The 16,903-nt window shown below is 38.6% G+C and overlaps 1 protein-coding gene across 4 annotated transcripts in view; it reads right to left on the reverse strand.

Moving 5' to 3' along the window:
• The window catches only part of Mroh9 (maestro heat-like repeat family member 9), an 81,529-nt gene that overhangs the window by 60,114 nt on the left and 4,512 nt on the right, over positions 1-16,903 (reverse strand). For 3 of the 4 annotated variants that reach the window (XM_005391717.2, XM_005391718.1, XM_013517641.1), the window contains exons 4-6: positions 2,651-2,730; positions 1,499-1,631; positions 626-712 (exon numbers count right to left, since the gene is read on the reverse strand). In XM_005391717.2, coding sequence (XP_005391774.1) covers positions 626-712; positions 1,499-1,631; positions 2,651-2,730 — 300 coding nt within the window. Of the gene's footprint in view, positions 1-625; positions 713-1,498; positions 1,632-2,650; positions 2,731-16,903 lie in introns of those variants that run through there. The other variant, XM_005391719.2, reaches the window with a different exon arrangement.

Here is a 16,903-nt window from a genome sequence, read left to right on the forward strand (position 1 = left end):
GAGTGCTGGGATTATAGGCCTGCGCCACCACGCCCGGTTTGCATGATCTTATTTTGTCCTAATATGTGTCAGACTACTAGTTGATTTAAAATTTTTTTTTTCTTGTTTTTTTGAGACAGGATCTCCCTATGCAGTTCAGGCTGGCCTTGAACTCACTTTGTAGCCCAGCCTGGCCTTGAACTCAAAACAATCCTCCTGCCTCAGCCTTCAGAGTACTGGGATTATAGGTGTGCCCCACCATACCCAGTTTAGTTGATTTTAATTTTTAAAAATTTCCATCACATCACAGTGTGGTTCGTTGTCATGTGGACTTGGAGATAGTTCAGTCCAATCCCATCCTCTGCTGCCCCATCCTGTGTTTACCCAGACACTGCCACACAAGACTCAGCCTCTCAACATCTGCTGATGTCCTCTCACACTGATTTCTTCAAAGTCTGGTTTGATATTTCAGATAAAGGAAGTGATTCTGTTCTGTGAGTAATTTTACTCCACTGGAAGTGTAGAAAAGGTTTCACGTATCAAACACTTAAAGGAGATGGATATATGGAAAATTGGAAATAAGTGAAGCATAGAGGGTTCTTTATATGTATGGCAAACGACACTGCTTGTTTCCCCTTTACTGTACCTTTAAGATCTGCAGTTTGTAGAGGTCTTTAGATACTAAGATCAGAAGAGTGTCCTCGAGCAGACTTAAAATATTTTTATATAAAATCTGAAATACAAAAATATTTGCAAAGCCAGCCTGTCAGCCTTCAGTAAATTTTATCTGATGTGTAGAGTTTTTCATCCCAGTACCCTAAGTTCTCCCTACATTCCGAAAGTAAGAGAGAGGTGGCTCTGTGGATAATGCCTCACCCAATACTGTATGCCGTGGATTGTCTGCTTCCCCAGCGTAGAGACCAAGTGCACTGGGCTGCAATGCTGAGGAAACAGAGATCACATACTTCCCTCTTTTTTTTTGGTCTTTTTGAAGCAGGGTCTCACTATGCAGTTCAGGCTGGCCTTGAGCTCACTTTGTAACCCAGGCTGGTCTCGAACTCGCAACGATCCTCCTGCCTCAGCCTCCCGAATGCTGGGATTACAGGCATGCGCCACCATGCCCGGCTTCCTTCCTCATCTTACTATGGGACTCTTCCTACGTCAGCACTTCTCTGCCTAGATTCCCCCTCTCCTTTTTTTCTATTTTACATTTTTGGCTGTACTTTCCGGTAAACTCCCTGCCCTTTGTAAAGACAATTAACCAAATATATCTTCACCCATTTGTTCCTGTAAACATTATGCAATTTATTATATTCTGTCAGGCATAGAATTCACATAGGAATTCAAGGGCATGAGTCAGGGCTGAAAAATCTTATTAATCTGTTCAACCTAAGACAAGAGAAGGAGAAGACACGAAGCGGAGAAGGAACGCAAGGACTGCGGCCCAGGAAGACACATCCTGCAGGTCTGCCTCTGTACACCACAGTGTCATCTCAGGAGTAAGCAAGAAAGATCACACCTCCAGTTCCTCGGCATCCTCACCACTGGTCCGAACTGTTCCTTCGTCAAAACTCGGTAGGCCAAATATCATTTTAAAAGATGATTTTATGATCTCCAACTGGGTGTCGTATTGTTGTAAGGGATCCACAGAGCTGCAAAGAAAAAGATATATAATTATTAAATTTATCAGACTTAAAAGGTAATCTAAGTTTATTGACTTAATGATTAGAAAGTGTATTCTAGATATTGTGGTGCAGCTTTTGGTTTTCTATGATACATGGGTCTTAAGTGTTCTTTTAACAATGATGCTTTAAATATAAAGAACTTCTTTGTAAGTATAATCCACAATCAGTTATTGAGAAGTCATAAACATTCCCATCAAGTTCACAAACCCACAGTAAGCTTTAGACAGGTGAACTGTATTGCTGGCACACTTTCTCTGACCAATGACATCATGTTTTTTGGAATTTTAGTCCTTCTTCTTTCCCTTTCCATTTCTTTCTTTCTTTCTTTCTTTCTTTCTTTCTTGCTTTCTTGCTTTCTTGCTTTCTTGCTTTCTTGCTTTCTTTCTTTCTGCCTGTCTGCCTGTCTGTCTGTCTGTCTTTTTGAGACAGTGTCTTGCTACGCAGTTCAGGCTGGCCTTGAGCTCACTTTTAGTCCAGGCTGGTCTTGAACTCACAGCAATCCTCCTGACTTAGCCTCCTAAGTACTGGGATTATTGGCATGCACCACCATGCCCAGCTTAGTGTTTCTGATATTGAGATGCATCTTCAAATTGATGGCAAGTAAACCTGCCCATCGTCACTTAGAAGGATAATCTGCTTACCTATGTAATACAGAAAGACTGGGAAAGAACATAAGAAGGAAATAATAGTTGCTAAATTAAGATGGTAGAATTTGGAGTAATTTTTTATTTTTCACAACTGTGTCTTTTTGTTTGTTTAATTTTTTTGAGACAGGGTCTCAAAAAGACAGTGTCTTGCTCTGCAGTTTAGGCTGGCCTTGAATTCACTAGGTAGCCCAGGTTCGACCTCAAACTCACAACCATCCTTCTGCCTCAGCCTCCTGAATTCTGGGATTACAAGCATGTCCCACCACACCTGGCTTATGCTTTAAAAATATTTTCAAGATATTGAATTAGTGAAGTAAGAGAGCATTACAGTTTCCATACCTGGAGTTTATGGCCAGGATCATGGACTGATGACATAGCAGTGTTGCATATGCTTCCAATAGGCTGTTAGCTAGATGCTCCTAAGTACCACAGAGAAAAAGAATCAGTGATTACAGATCAGCGAAACTCACACATCATGTGTAGTTCTCCCTCCTACAGAGAAAAAAGGAACCAAATCAGACCAAAAACTAAGCCCAAGAGTTCATAAAAGTGTTGAGACTAAAAAAACAAAAAACCGTATAATCTCACAATAGTATATTGGCCTAAATGGTGGCCTTTTACAGACAATTAAGTCAGGCCCCTACTGAAGAATGGCTAAATTGACACTACAGAATGAGAATTACATACAGAGTAATGTGCAGTGAACTTAATTTGTTAGTCATTAAAAGTGGTAATTAGGGCTGGGGATTTAGTTCAGCGGCAAAAGCGCCTGCCTGGCAAGCGCAAGGTCGTGAGTTCGGTTCCTGGTACTGGAGAAAAACCGAAAAAAAAAAAAAAAAAAAGAACCAGGTTTCAAAAGTGGTAATTAAACAGAATCCATTAGGAACTTATGATTCTTTTCCTCCCCTCCCCAAGATACTGGAGAACGAGAGCACAATGGGCCAAAGCAATCTACAGAAAGAATAAAGCGGGAGGCATCACATTTCCTGATTTCAAAATACAATACAGAGTTAGAACAGTGTGGGCAGGCATAAAAACAGACGTATAGACCAGTGAAGCAGGATTGAGAGCCTAGAAATAAACCCAACCATAGGTGATGAATTAATCTTTGATTTGGGTGCCAAGAATAGACAAAGGGGAAAAGATGTGCTCCTCAGTAAATGGTGTTTGGATCTGGATACCCACCTGCAAAGGAATCAAATTGGGCCCTTCCCTTATACTACAAAAAAACACAGAGAGTAAAGCTTCTTGATGGTGATCTTGATGTTTTTGAGTGTGGCACCAAAATCATAACCAGTTAAAAGTAAAAATAAGAGAGATTTGATCAAACTAAAAAGGCTCTACACAGCAAAGGAAAGAAATGGTTAAGAAAACAAAAAGGTAATCTATGGCATGGAAGAAAGTATTTCCAAACTATTTATCTGGTAAAGGACTAATATCTAAAATATAAAAAGAACTTTACTCAATAATAGAAAAAGGGCAAAGGACTTTTCCAGCAAAGAAATAAAATGCCAATCAGTACATGAAAAAAACTCCCAGCATCACTACTCCTCAAGAAAAGTAAATGAAACCACAGTAGGACATCACTTCACACCTGTCAGGGTGCCTGCTCTTAAAAAGACAGGAAATAAGAAATGCTGATGAGGGTTTGGAGAAAGGAGAACGCATGCACAGTGTTGGTGGTGGTGCTCTGATGACTGAATAAATACAGGCCGCCCAGAGAAGATCTTGGTCTTAGCCCTCAGAGAATCTCACATTCTGTGAGAGGGTTTTGATCCTCCTGGAGTCCTGAAATCATATCATTTGCTTCTTTTGTTTAGCCTTTGCTGTACACTCTTTTGGGAGATTGCAGACCTCATCTGTTCACAGTAGCTAAGGGATACTGAATCTTAACCCGATAATGTTCACCTTGAAGAGCTGGATGGAGTACCCTGGAATGGTGTTACTTTTCTCCTACATGTTCTGCGCTTACCCATGCAAGCCTCCATTGCAATGTCTCATTTTGGGGCCATGAATGGTGTTCATTGAAATTCCTGATCTCTACTTCTGAAGTAGCTCAAAATTCTGCCTTTGAGAACTTTGATACGCTGTATGAGAATGATGTTTCTAAGAGGACTTATTCCTTCTAACGCAGAGCCAAAAGTCTACCAGGGATTCCTCATTCATTACCTTAACAAAGCGTTCTGCATCGGCGAGGGGCTCCTCCCGTGTCTCCAGGTTTGGGTGTTTGGGACCTGTGTTCTGCCTCTGTGTGTGGAGAGCTATCCCAGTGCATAGGGCTCCATGCTTGACTAACAAGTAAGAACAACTTCCTGATTGTTTGGGTATGGACTAACAAGACAGCGTTCCCATGGGGCATAGGCCTCTTTTCTAGGACACAGCACATTAATGATTTCCTGACATTTCCTCTTCGTGCTACATTCAGAATGAATGTTGCAAAGAAGCTGTTCTCCTCTCTCTAAAATATTTATATCCGTATCTGTAATCACTTCCTCACAGCACCAATTACTTTATGTAATCTTAAGAGAATGATTTTTTTGTTGTGTTGCTCATTAGCCTATCAAGTTACTACTTGGACGTAATGGCATAAAATCTGCTGTGTGATAGACAGCTCTCGAATGTGGAACTGTGCAGTGATTTGTCTAACTTTTTGTTCTGCTTACCATTTCATTTGCCCAGAAATTACTAGCTTCTGTTTCTCCAAGCAGCGACTAACTCAATATTCTGTCTCTTATGTAAGTGACAACTATGCAGGGCTGTTGGCTTAATGAGCTTTTCACATAAACCAGGTTCTGATTGGATTTGTATCCTTGGATATTAATTTGTAATATTCACAATGTCCTAAATCACTGGTTCTGAACACTGACAGTATATTAAGTGATTGAGAAATAATGACTTTGGTTGCAAAACCATGCCTCCTGAGACTTCGTCTGGAAGCCCAGGCATCAGTGCTTTTTAAGGCTTTCTGAGAAGCTGCCTGTTAAGTAAACCGTTTGTACAATCCTGCAGCTTGCTTGCACAGCAATACATTGTCATTTAGTTGACATATCATAACATCCCCCTCTTCTCCCATTTGTTACTGAAACTCCCCTCCCAGGTTATTGTTCTGCTCAATAAAGAACTGGCACTTATTTTGGGACAGTTTGAAGTCAGCTTTATTCAATCCATCTAGAAACTGAGCTTTCTACTTTTCCTGCCTTGTAGTGTTTATGTTAATGACAACATAATCAATGAATACTACTAATTTTTAGGTAGATCATATTACCAAATAGCTTCTCTACTTAATATTGGTATTAATTTAAACTAATAAATCTTTTTTTCTTCTTTTTTTCCCCCCTGGTACCAGGAATTGAACTCATGACCTTGCGCTTGCCAGGCAGGCGCTGTGATGCTGAGCTAAATCCCCAGGCCCTAAACTAATAAATCTCCAAAGGGCAGAAAAAGTCAGAGTCATTATCCTCATCAGCCAGTGCTATGTAGTCAAGGAAGAAGTGGTAATATTGACTTAGAAACTCTGATGTGTGAAGAACCACAATATCCCAGCCAAGGGTCTAGTGACCCTTTACGGCAAGACAGTTATATTGACCAGTACTGGTCCAGTGATTATGTTAATGAGTACACACTTTACAAATGATTACAATGGGGAAGACATCAAATAGCAAGATTTACAGTGAACGACACAGCTACATTTCAATCATCTGAGAACTCAAGGCATCAATCTCTTCCCCAACAGTCCTCCCAGAGCATTACTGGGCTTGTCAATTAACATTTTCAGATAAGCCAGTCCACTGATACACCCATGTCAGTGTGGTCACTTCGAGAAACACTTAGCTCTGCTGAGTTGGTTCTCCAGGATGTTTTCAAATGTGTCAGGTACTAGGAGTCTTAATATTCAAAGCCATCAGACTGTGGGGTTTCTTCAGATGTTACAGTTCAATATCTAACGAATGGGAGGGTCACAGAGAAGGAATGGAGGAAACGTAGCGGGAACATATGCCGTCTACACTACAATGGAGAGAAGTGTCTGACATCTTCACATATCGAACATGAGGAAGTCCCTACTATGTGTGAGTAAAAACACACCTTGGCACATTGCTATAAACTTTGCATTTGCTAAAGACAAAGATTAACAGCTTCTAAAAAGAGAAATAGATGCCAAAGTTCAGAGAATTAGACCTCTATCAGAATTTGGGGGGAGCATACTAGATAGCAAGCAATACATTTTATGCCTTCAAAGATTATATATACATATATGTATATATATATTTGAATATTTAAATTTTTTATTTTAAAGAGAAAAACAATAACAAAACAATAACAAAGACAAACACAAAAACAATAAAAATGATATAGTATTTCAAAATAAGATGATAGGAATTAACAGTGGTTGTTATATTACATATTGTTATCTTCAATGAAGTCACACATGTAAGAATGCCAGATTGATCAAACAATTAAAGAGAATAAAAAGTAATTAAAAAAACATTAGAAATGATATAGAGCTTCACTAAACAAGATGGTAGGGATTCAACAATGGTTGTTATTGTACCTATTGTTGTCTTCAAATTAGTTGTTCAGATTACCAGATATAAGCATGCAAAATCGGTCAAGAATAAAAAGTTTAAGCATTAACTGTTCCTTTCAATAAACCAATAGACATCAGCAATACAATTATCCCAGCTATCCTTGTATATACATATATATATTTTTTCCTTCCTTCTTTCTTTCTTTTCTCCTTTCCCCCATCCCAGTTGTTCCTTCCCTCTGAGCAATTTCTTTCCCTTTCACAATATCTATTTGTACCTTTTGGGTTTTATTTTCTCTTTCAGGTTCTTACACTAGGCAGACAATATGATGTTTACAAATGCGGGTCTGATTTTTTTTACTTTTGAGTATGGTCTCTAGTTGCATCCATTTACCTATAAAAGCCTCAAGTTTATCTCTTTTATAGCTGAGTAGTACTCCATGGTATAAAATACCACATCTTTTTAACCATTCCACAGTTGATGGGCATTTGAGTTGTTTCCAAGATCTAGCTATAACAAACTATGCTGCTATAAATATGGGTGCACATATATTGACGTGTTGTGATGTTTTCAGTTTTTCTGGAAAAATACCCAGAAGGGGTACAGCTGGGTTAAGTGGGACTTGTAATCCTAGCTTTGTGGGGAATCTCCACACTGATTTCCACAGTGGTTTCACCAGTCTACACTCCCACCAGCAGTGGAGAAGGGTTTCTTTTCCTCTACAGCCCCTCCAACATTTGTTATTGATTGATTTCTTGATGGCAGCCATTCTTTCTGGGGTGAGATGGAATCTCAGTGTTGTTTTAATTTGCATTTCTCAAATAACCAATGGTGCTGAACATTTTTTCCATATATTTATTTACCATTTGTATTTCTTCATCTGAGAAGTATGTATTCATCTCAGATGGCCATTTTTGGATTGGGTCTTTGAATTTTGGGGGCCTGATTTTTAAAAAATTCTTTATATGTTCTAGATAGAAATCCTTTGTCTGAAGGACAGTTGGCTAAAATTTTTTTCCAATTCATGGGTTTTCTTTTTACTCAGTGATTTCTTTTGAAATACTTTTTATACTTTTTAATGTGCAAATACTTTTTAATAAAATTAGATCCCAGTTGTTGATTCTTTGAAGTATTTCCTGTGCAGTTTGGGTTTTGTTCATGAACTCTCTGCCTGCCCCTATGTCTTCAAGATTTCTACCTATTTTCTCTTTCAGTAGATTTAGTGTTTCTGTTTTAATATTTATATCTTTCATCCATTTTGACTTTAGTTTAGTGCATGGTGATAGACATGGGTCTAGTTTTAGTCTTTGGCGTGTGGAAAGCCAGTTTTTCCAGCACCATTTATTAAAGAGGCTATTTTTCTTCCTTTAAACATGTTTGGCCCCTTTTTCAAAGATAAGGTGACTGTGTTTGGAGTTGTGTCTGCATCTTCTAACCTGTTCCACTGATCCTCAAGTCTGTTTTTTTTGCCAGGACCATGCTGATTTTATCGCTATGTAGCTTTGTGGTATAATTTCAAGTCAAGGATTGCGATACCTCCTCCCTTTCCTTTGTTGCCAAGATTGCTTTTGCTATTCTAGGCCTCTTCTAGTTTCTGATAAATTTTAGGAATATTTTCTTTAGATCTGTGAGGTATACTAATGGTATTTTAACTGGGATTGCATTGAATCTGTACAACAATTTTGGGAGTGTGGCCATTTTCACAATGTTGGTTCTTCCTATCCATGAGCAAGGAATATCTTTCCATTTTCTGAAATCCTCTTCAGTCTCTTTTTTCAGAGTACTGTCATCTTCACTGTATAGATCTTTTTGTTTTTGTTTTTGTTTTTTTGGTACCAGGAATCAAACTCAGGACCTTGCACTTGCCAGGCAGGTGCTGTGCCACTGAGCTATATACCCAGCATCACTGTATAAATCTTTTACTTCCTTTGTTAGATTGATTCCTAAGTATTCCATTTTTTTATATGGTATTATGAAAGATGTGGTTTCCCTAATTTCTCTCTCAGTGTGTTTGTTGCTTGTGTAGAGGAATGCTATTGATTTTTGAGTGTTCACTTTGTATCCAGCTATGATACTGAATTTGGTTATTAAATCTAGAAGCCTTATGGTGGAGTTTTTGGGGTTTTGTATGTAGAGTAGCATGTCATCTGTGAATAGTGATAATTTCACTTCTTCCTTTTCTGTCCTTATTCCTTTTATTTCTCTCTCTTGTCTAATTGCTCTGGCTAATATTTACAGAATTATATTGAATAAGAGTGGTGATAATGGACATCCTTGTCTTGCTCCTGATTTTAAAGTGATAGCTTTCAGTTTTTGTCCATTTAGTATGATGTTGGCTGTTGGTTTGTCATAGATGGCTTTTATCAGTGAGGTAAAGATCATCTATTCCTATTTTCTCCCAGGCTTTTATCATGAATGAGTGTTGGGCTTTATCAAAAGCTTTTTCTGCATCTATTGAGATGATCATGTGATTTTTATTTTTGGCTCTATTGATATGGTGTATTACATCAATTGATTTGTATACATTGAACCATCCCTGCATTCCTAGGATGAATCCCACTTGGTCATGGTGTATAATCTTTTTGATAATTTGCTTCATTCTATTAGCTAGTATTTTATTGAGAATTTTTGCATCTATGTTCATTGGAGAGATTGGCCTTTAGTTCTCTTTTTTGGTTGTGTCTTTCTCTGGTTTTGGTATCAGGGTAATACTTGCCTCCAGGAATGAGTTAGGGAGGGTTGCTTTGCTTTCAATTTCATTAAGAAGTTTGAAAAGAATTGGCATTACATCTTCTCTAAATTTCTTGTAGAATTCAGCGGTGAATCCATCAGGACCTGGGCTTTTCTTTGTTGGTAAGTTTTTTATTACATTTTCAATTTTGTTGGCTGATGTTGAGTTTTATTCAGGATTTTTATGTCTTCTTGATTCAGCTTTGGTAATTCATATGTATTTAGGAATCTGTCAAGTTCCTTTGTGTTTTCCATCCTACGAGAGTAAAGATTTTTGACGTAGGTATTGATGATCTTCTGGAAGGCAGCTATGCTCACCACTCTACCACCAACACTTGATGATCTTCTGAATTTCTACAGGATCTGTAGTGATTTCATCCTTTTCATTCCTTATTGCATGAATTTGAGTTTTTTCTTTCCTTTTTTTGATAAGGTTGGCCAGGGCTTTATCAATTTTATTTATTCTTTCAAAGAACCAACTCTTTGATTCATTAATTCTTTCTTATATTTGAATTTTTATTAGTATATGTTTGCAGCACATAATGATTATATTCATTGTGGGAAGTTGGTACATGTAAGTGACACATCTTAATTGTTTTCATGTCCTCTTCCTCTCCTGTCTCCTTCCCTTTTGCAAAAGATCTTATTTCCTATTAATTAGGTTTTATTTTGCTCTTTATTTAAACTTTGGGTTTCTCATATAGACAAATCATGTGATATTAAAGCTTGTGTGCCTGATTTAATTCATTTAACATTATGGTCTCAAGGTGCATTTATTTTTCTACAAATGAGTCAAATTTATCGTTCTTTATAGCAGAGTAGTGGGAGTAAGTACCACAAGTTTTTTATCCATTCATCTGTTGATGGCCATATAAGCCACTTTCAAGATTTATCTCTTATGGCTTGTGCTGCTATAAACATGGGTCTGCTTGTATCACTGTAATATGATATATTTAACCCTTTCAGGAAGATACATAGGCAGAAATAGCTAAGTCAAATGAAATTTCTCATTTTAGTTTTTGAGAAATCTCCATACTGATTTCCATAATGGTTTTACTAGTCTACATTCATACACACAACGTGGAAGGCTTCCTTTTTCTCCCCACAGTCTTGCCAGCATTTGTTATTATTTGACTTCCTGATGATAGCATTTGTTATTATTTGACTTCCTGACTTCCTGATTCTTTCCGGAGTAAGGTGAAATCTCAGTGATGGTTTAGTTTGCATCTCTTTAATGACCAGAGATGTTGAATATTTTTTCACTTCTTTATTGGCCATTTGCACTTCTTCTGAGAAGTGTTTATTATTTTAGTTGTCTATTTTTTTGATTGGGTCTTTTATTTTGGGGCATCTAATTTTTTTTTTCTTTACACATTCTAGATATTAGCCCTCTGAGGAGTAGCTGGCAGAGATTTTCCCCATTCTGTAGTTTGTCTCTTCACTCTATTGGTTGTTTCTTTTGCTGTGCAAAAACACTCTAATATCTCACAGCTTCTATTAATTCTAGATGTTATTTCTTGTGCAATTTGGGTCTTGTTCAGGAAGTCCTTGCTTATGTCTATGCCTTCAAGAGTTTTACCTATTTTATATTCTAGTAAATTGTTCATGTTTTAATAATTTAGATCTTTGATCCATTTTGATTTTAGTTTGATATCTGGTGAGAGATATGGGTCTAGAGTCAATCTTTTGCATGCCTGTAATCCCAGCACTTGGGAGGCTGAGGCAGGAGGATCGAAGTGAGTTCAAGGCCAGCCTGGGCTACATAGAGAGTTCAAAGCCATCCTGAACTACACAGCAAAACCCTGTCTCAAAAATTAAAAAAAAAAAAAAAATTGAATCTTCGGCATATGCATAGGCAGCGCTGTTTGTTAAAGATGCTATCTTTCCTCCAATACATGTTTTTGGCCTCTTTGTCAAAGATCAGACAGCTGAATGTGCCTCAGGCCGTTTCTGTGTCCTCTATTCTGCTCCTCTGAAGCACATGTCTGTTTTTGTGCCACTACCAGTGCTACTTTTTTTTTTTTTTTTTTAAAGCACAGTAACTTTATAATATAACTTGAAATCCAGGTTAGATTTCAAGTAATATAACTTGAAATCCAGGATTGTGATGCCTCCTACTTTACTCTTATTCCCCAGGATTACTTTTCTTGTTCTTGGTCTCTTCTGATTCATATGAATTTTAGAATTGTTTTCTCTAGTAGTGTGAGGAATGTGCCTGGTATTTTGATTGGGATTGCACTGACTCTATCAGTTTTGGGAGTGGGACCATTTTGACAATATTGGTCCTGCCTATCCAGGAACAGGGAATATCTTTCCATTTTCTCTCTCTCACTTTCTTTCTTTTTCTTTCTTTCTTTCTCCCTTTCTTTCTTTCTTTCTTTCTTTCTTTCTTTCTTTCTTTCTTTCTTTCTTTCTTCCTCCCTTTCTTTCTTTCTTTCTTTCTTTCTTTCTTTCTTTCTTTCTTTCTTTCTTTCTGTCTTTCTTTCCTTCTTTCTTTCTTTCTCTTTTTCTTTCTTTCTCTCTTTCTTTCCTTCCTTCTTTCTTTCCAACTCTTCTGTTTTATTATTCTAATCACAATGTGATTGATATACAAGGACAGCAGTATACAGACATTTTAAACTCTTGGGGCTTCTGCGCTGCGCAGTGACATGGAGGGAGGGCTTGGGGGACGGTTTCAAAAACGCGAGACCAGTTTCTTGGTTCAGAGGAAAACAGTAAATTTTTAAATTACCTCCGTGTGCAGGGAGGAACCCAAAGCCCCTCTTGCATTTTCCAGCCTTGGGTCAGTTCCCGGCAGTCCTGGTTAAAGATCTACAAATGGCCAACCAAGGGCCACGGGTGATGGGCAGGGACAAGAACCAACTCTTGTCTCTCCTGTCTAAAGAGACTAGGATTTGACTCATGATTATTACATCCAGGGCCATCAAGGACTCTGTTCATGGAGGTATCATCTCGAAAGTTTGGAGCGGTGAGAATTCAGAAGACTGGAGGGTGTGGATCAATATGCTCAGGCCCCACAGGGAAAGGAACCTAAGTGGAGAATGAGTATGATGGATAGAGTTCTGGGAGAAAAGAAAACACTAGATCAGACGCTAACAATAAATTGTAATAGATCCATGGGGCAGAAATGTACACGTCTACCAAAGAGAGAACATCCTGCACAAGTTCCTTATGATTGTATCAAAATCACAAATGGACAAATTGGGGCTTTCAGAACATGGAGTTACCTGATTTGTTTCAAAGAGCATCCATTTACCAAAACAGGTGTGATCGGCTGAGTAAGGCCAAGGGCTATGGAAGGTGGAAAAAAAAGATTCTATATGGGAGCTATGCAGAAGTTGTTTGCCTACTTGAGCTAGAGAGAAAGAAAGGAAGCAAAGATAATTTTTTGAACCAAGAGACATTTACCATTCTGAAAACACTAATGAGGAAATCCAAAATTGTAACTGGAGCGTGAGTAGTATTTCTTCAAGACAAACAACATAAAGACGAATCAAGTGGCAAGAGTTTGCAATCTAATTTATGCTGTCTTAATTATAGTAAGACATATTCTGGAGAAAACTGTTACGAGCACAAAGAATATAGAAATGTCTTCCAAAACATGTTCATCTCATTAGACCTGAAAAAAAATATATAACATAGTAAAGGTTTGAATGTAGTCAATGCAGGAGAGCCTTAAAAAAGGAGTCTTAGCCAGGTATGGTGGCGGATGCCTTGTGTCCCAGCACTAGGGAGGCTGAGGCGGAAGGATCGCTGCGAGTTCGAGGCCAGCCTGTGCTACAAAGATCACACTGTATAGTTCAGATCAGCCTTGAAAATTCTGTGTAGCTCAACCTGGCCTTGAACTTGCAGCGGTCCTGTGCCTCAGCTTTCCGTGTGCTGGAATTATAGGTGTATACCACCACATCTGACTCAAATTTTATCTGTTTTAAAGACTCTAGTAAAAATCTTTATTCTGTCATCACATCCTAGAAATCACAATTTAAATAACTGCCAACTATAAGTAAAATAATGTGATTTATGTAGTATAAAAGAACATAGTTTATGTAGTATTATGAACTTCAGTCTGTGTTTTGTGGCACATGGCAATATGTGTGGCAATTATTACTGATAATTCAACTTTAAGTAGAGGTCAGCAACAGTTAATTTTCCATTGTTTCTGCTCAGCTGTGAGCAGTACGCTTTGTGCAAAACCCTGAAATATATGTAATTGTTTGTGTATGTGTGTATACATATATTAAATCCTGATTATAGGAACTGAGGAAAGCAGTTATATTCTATACTATAAGTACTTATTATAGCAAAAATGACATTTCTTCAGTTAAATATATGAAAATACAACCTGTTCTGTTTCACTGGTGTAGCTACATATGTAGCAGTAAGCCTAAGTGAAACAACAAGTAACTGGCTGTGTTCATATATAGTTTAGAAAAATCACCTACACTTTTCAGTGACTTCTGGAGGAAAATCAGTTGGCATTCTTTGTCTTTAGAAGTTAATTCAGAGATAGAGCAGGCTTGGATATTTGTATGTGACTAATATAAGTATTATATCAAGTTACTTGAAAAGAGTCAGTTTTTCTGCTTCTTTGAGCTGCTTAATTTTTTTTATTTTTTTTTATTTTTTACTGACACTGGAACTGGAACCCAGGGCCTTTGCACTGGGCCGCATCCACAGCCCCTTTTTGTTTTTTGAGATAGGGTCTTTCTAAGTCACCAAATTGCCCAGGCTGGGCTTGAACTTGAAATTCCTTTGTCTCAGCCTCCCACCGTTTTTAATGATTTGATATTGTAGAATTCAGTGTATTCACTTTAATGATGCCTGAACAAACAGTGATTTAAGTGAAAATTTTTGATTTTACTTTGATTGCTTAATGTTAAAAATTCTTTAAGCTTTTTCTTCAGTGGTTGTGGAGTGTGGAAGCACTAACTTCAACCTAAATTCACAAAATCAAGTTTTCTTTTTTTGTGTGTGGGGGTTTATTTATCTATTTTTATTTTTTGGTTTTTTGAGACAGGGTCTCACTATATAGCCCAGACCGGCCTAGAACTCATGGTGATCCTCCTGCCTCAGCCTCCCAAGTGCTGTAATTATAGGCATGCACCACCATGCCTGGCACAAAATCACCTTTTCCAAGCACAAATTTTGTATTAAATGGATAAAAGTACAAGTTGCAATTGCTTTTCACTTAGCCATTTTTGGAGGGTAACGATGAGTAGAGACCGAATGAACTGATTTTCTGAAAATCAAAGAGTTAAGCTTTGTCCTGCTTCTTTAGTCCTAAGACGGTATGTTGCTTAAATGTAGTCATACCACAAATGAGTATATATAGGAAATTATAAACACAGGGAGTTTTGATATTGTTAAATTATTTCATAAACTAATACCATCTCATATAGAAATGTTTTTCTTCAAATAAATTTTTAAGTTTAAAAATTAAAAAAAAACAAAAACTCTTGGGAGACCACAGTACAATGCCAAAAAATTGGAAATACCCTTTAAAAGGAATGTCCATAAGTCAAGTCAATCATAAACAAACATGTCCAACAGTGTCTAAATCCTAGTCTTTGGTCATAGTCTTTGGAGTATGATAGAAATTGAAGACCATAGTGTGATGCAAAGTGGCCTGATCTAAAGAAATTCCATTTTGTGGTTAGTCTGTGACAGAGTCATAGTCATCTGGAGACTTACTAAAAGAAATGTAAAGATTACGAAGCCTATGAATAGCTGAGCTTAACATTAGTCAGAATATCTGCAAACCAGCTGCCAGCCATTCCTGAAATATATCGTGTTATCTTTTCCCTGAGTAATTTCTTAATGCCTTTGGTGGGCATGCCTAGAAAAATGACAGTATCAGCCACTTTTACTTACGCTCTCTCAAGTGTTAAATCGGAGAAAGTGAAACATTCAATCTTGTTTGGCAACGTGCACAGGTCCCTAACTTGAACAAAGGGCTGAGTGATTTACCGTTGTTTCTGCTGTACCAGAATATTTGCACCCATTTGTTGGAGGGGGGCCTCTACCCATGTGAATCTCTGAGAAGCTGGATTGGCTACAAAGTCCAAAACTATTCACAACTTTTACTTCCCCAGGAATCCATTCGAATCTCTCCAAACCAATTCTTCCACATCTGTTCCCAGATAGGTACCAATTTCAGCAACTGAAACACTGACACTTGAATAAAGGTAGTGTTCTGGGAACTTCTAGGGAAAGCGATTAGGCAAGAGGGAGCCAGACCAAATAGGCTGAAGCAGGAGAATTGCTGTGAGTTCAAGGGCAGCCTGGGCTACACAGTGAGCTCAAGACCAGCCTGAACCTGTCTCAAACAACTTGCCAGATGAGTGTCCACTAGGACAGTCCGGTGCTACACACTGCAGAAAATAGAGATGCATAACCAGTGTCTGCCCTCTGGTAAAGGAAAGTAAAACTAGCCAAAGTCCTGGAAAGAAAATGCAGAGTACGATAAAGGTGAGTCTGGTTTGCCTGAGCTTGACCAGAGGCTGACTTGACCCCTCCCCGACTTCCCGTCACCCTCCTCCAGGGGGTGGGACAATTTCCTCTGTGTCTTCCCTAGTTATTTAGTGACCATTCTCCAGGGTGGTGCTACAGGAATGGAGGGACTTCCACCTGTCGTGCCCCTCCCCCGCTCCCACTCACGTGCCGCTGCCGCCTCGGTGAAGACGGGGGCGCCCTGGCACGGCTAAGATCAGGGAGGGAGGTATATGGGGAAATCGTGAACATTCCAAACATCCCAGAACCCCAACTGTTGTGCCAAACAGCCAATCTTCCCAAAGAGTCCCTGGTTTCAGCTGCACCATTTCTCCCCAGAGGGACAGCGATCAGTCAAACAGCTTGTTATCCCAGGCCCTCAATGGACCTCTGCCCTGCAGCTGTAGCTGTCCTAGAGCCCTGCAGCCACTTGGCCCAATCACAGCCCTGCAGCTGCTACATAGGCAGTGCTCTCCACACCTTCTGGGGTGCTTTAGGGGGGCTCCCTCCAGGGTCCTGACCCTTCCACGCTGCAGCACAGGCCCAGTGAAAATAAAGATGGCTTTGATCAATCTTGCATGCTTGTGTCTAGTAATCTGAGCAACTACTTTGAAGCTAACAATAAGTGATACAACAACCATTGTAGATTTTCTATCATCTTGTTTTGAAATTCTGTATCTTTTCCTATAGTTTTTGTGTTGTTTTGTTTTTGTCTTTGTTATTTGTTTTTCTTTTCTCTTTAAAATAAAAAAAATGGAGGCTGGGGATTTAGCTCAGCGGCAAAAGCGCCTGCCTGGCAAGCGCAAGGTCATGAGTTCGGTTCCTGGTACCGGAGAAAAACCAAAAA

Source organism: Chinchilla lanigera, unplaced genomic scaffold, assembly GCF_000276665.1.
Source record: "Chinchilla lanigera isolate Chin_1 unplaced genomic scaffold, ChiLan1.0 scaffold00041, whole genome shotgun sequence".
NCBI lineage: Eukaryota > Metazoa > Chordata > Mammalia > Rodentia > Chinchillidae > Chinchilla > Chinchilla lanigera.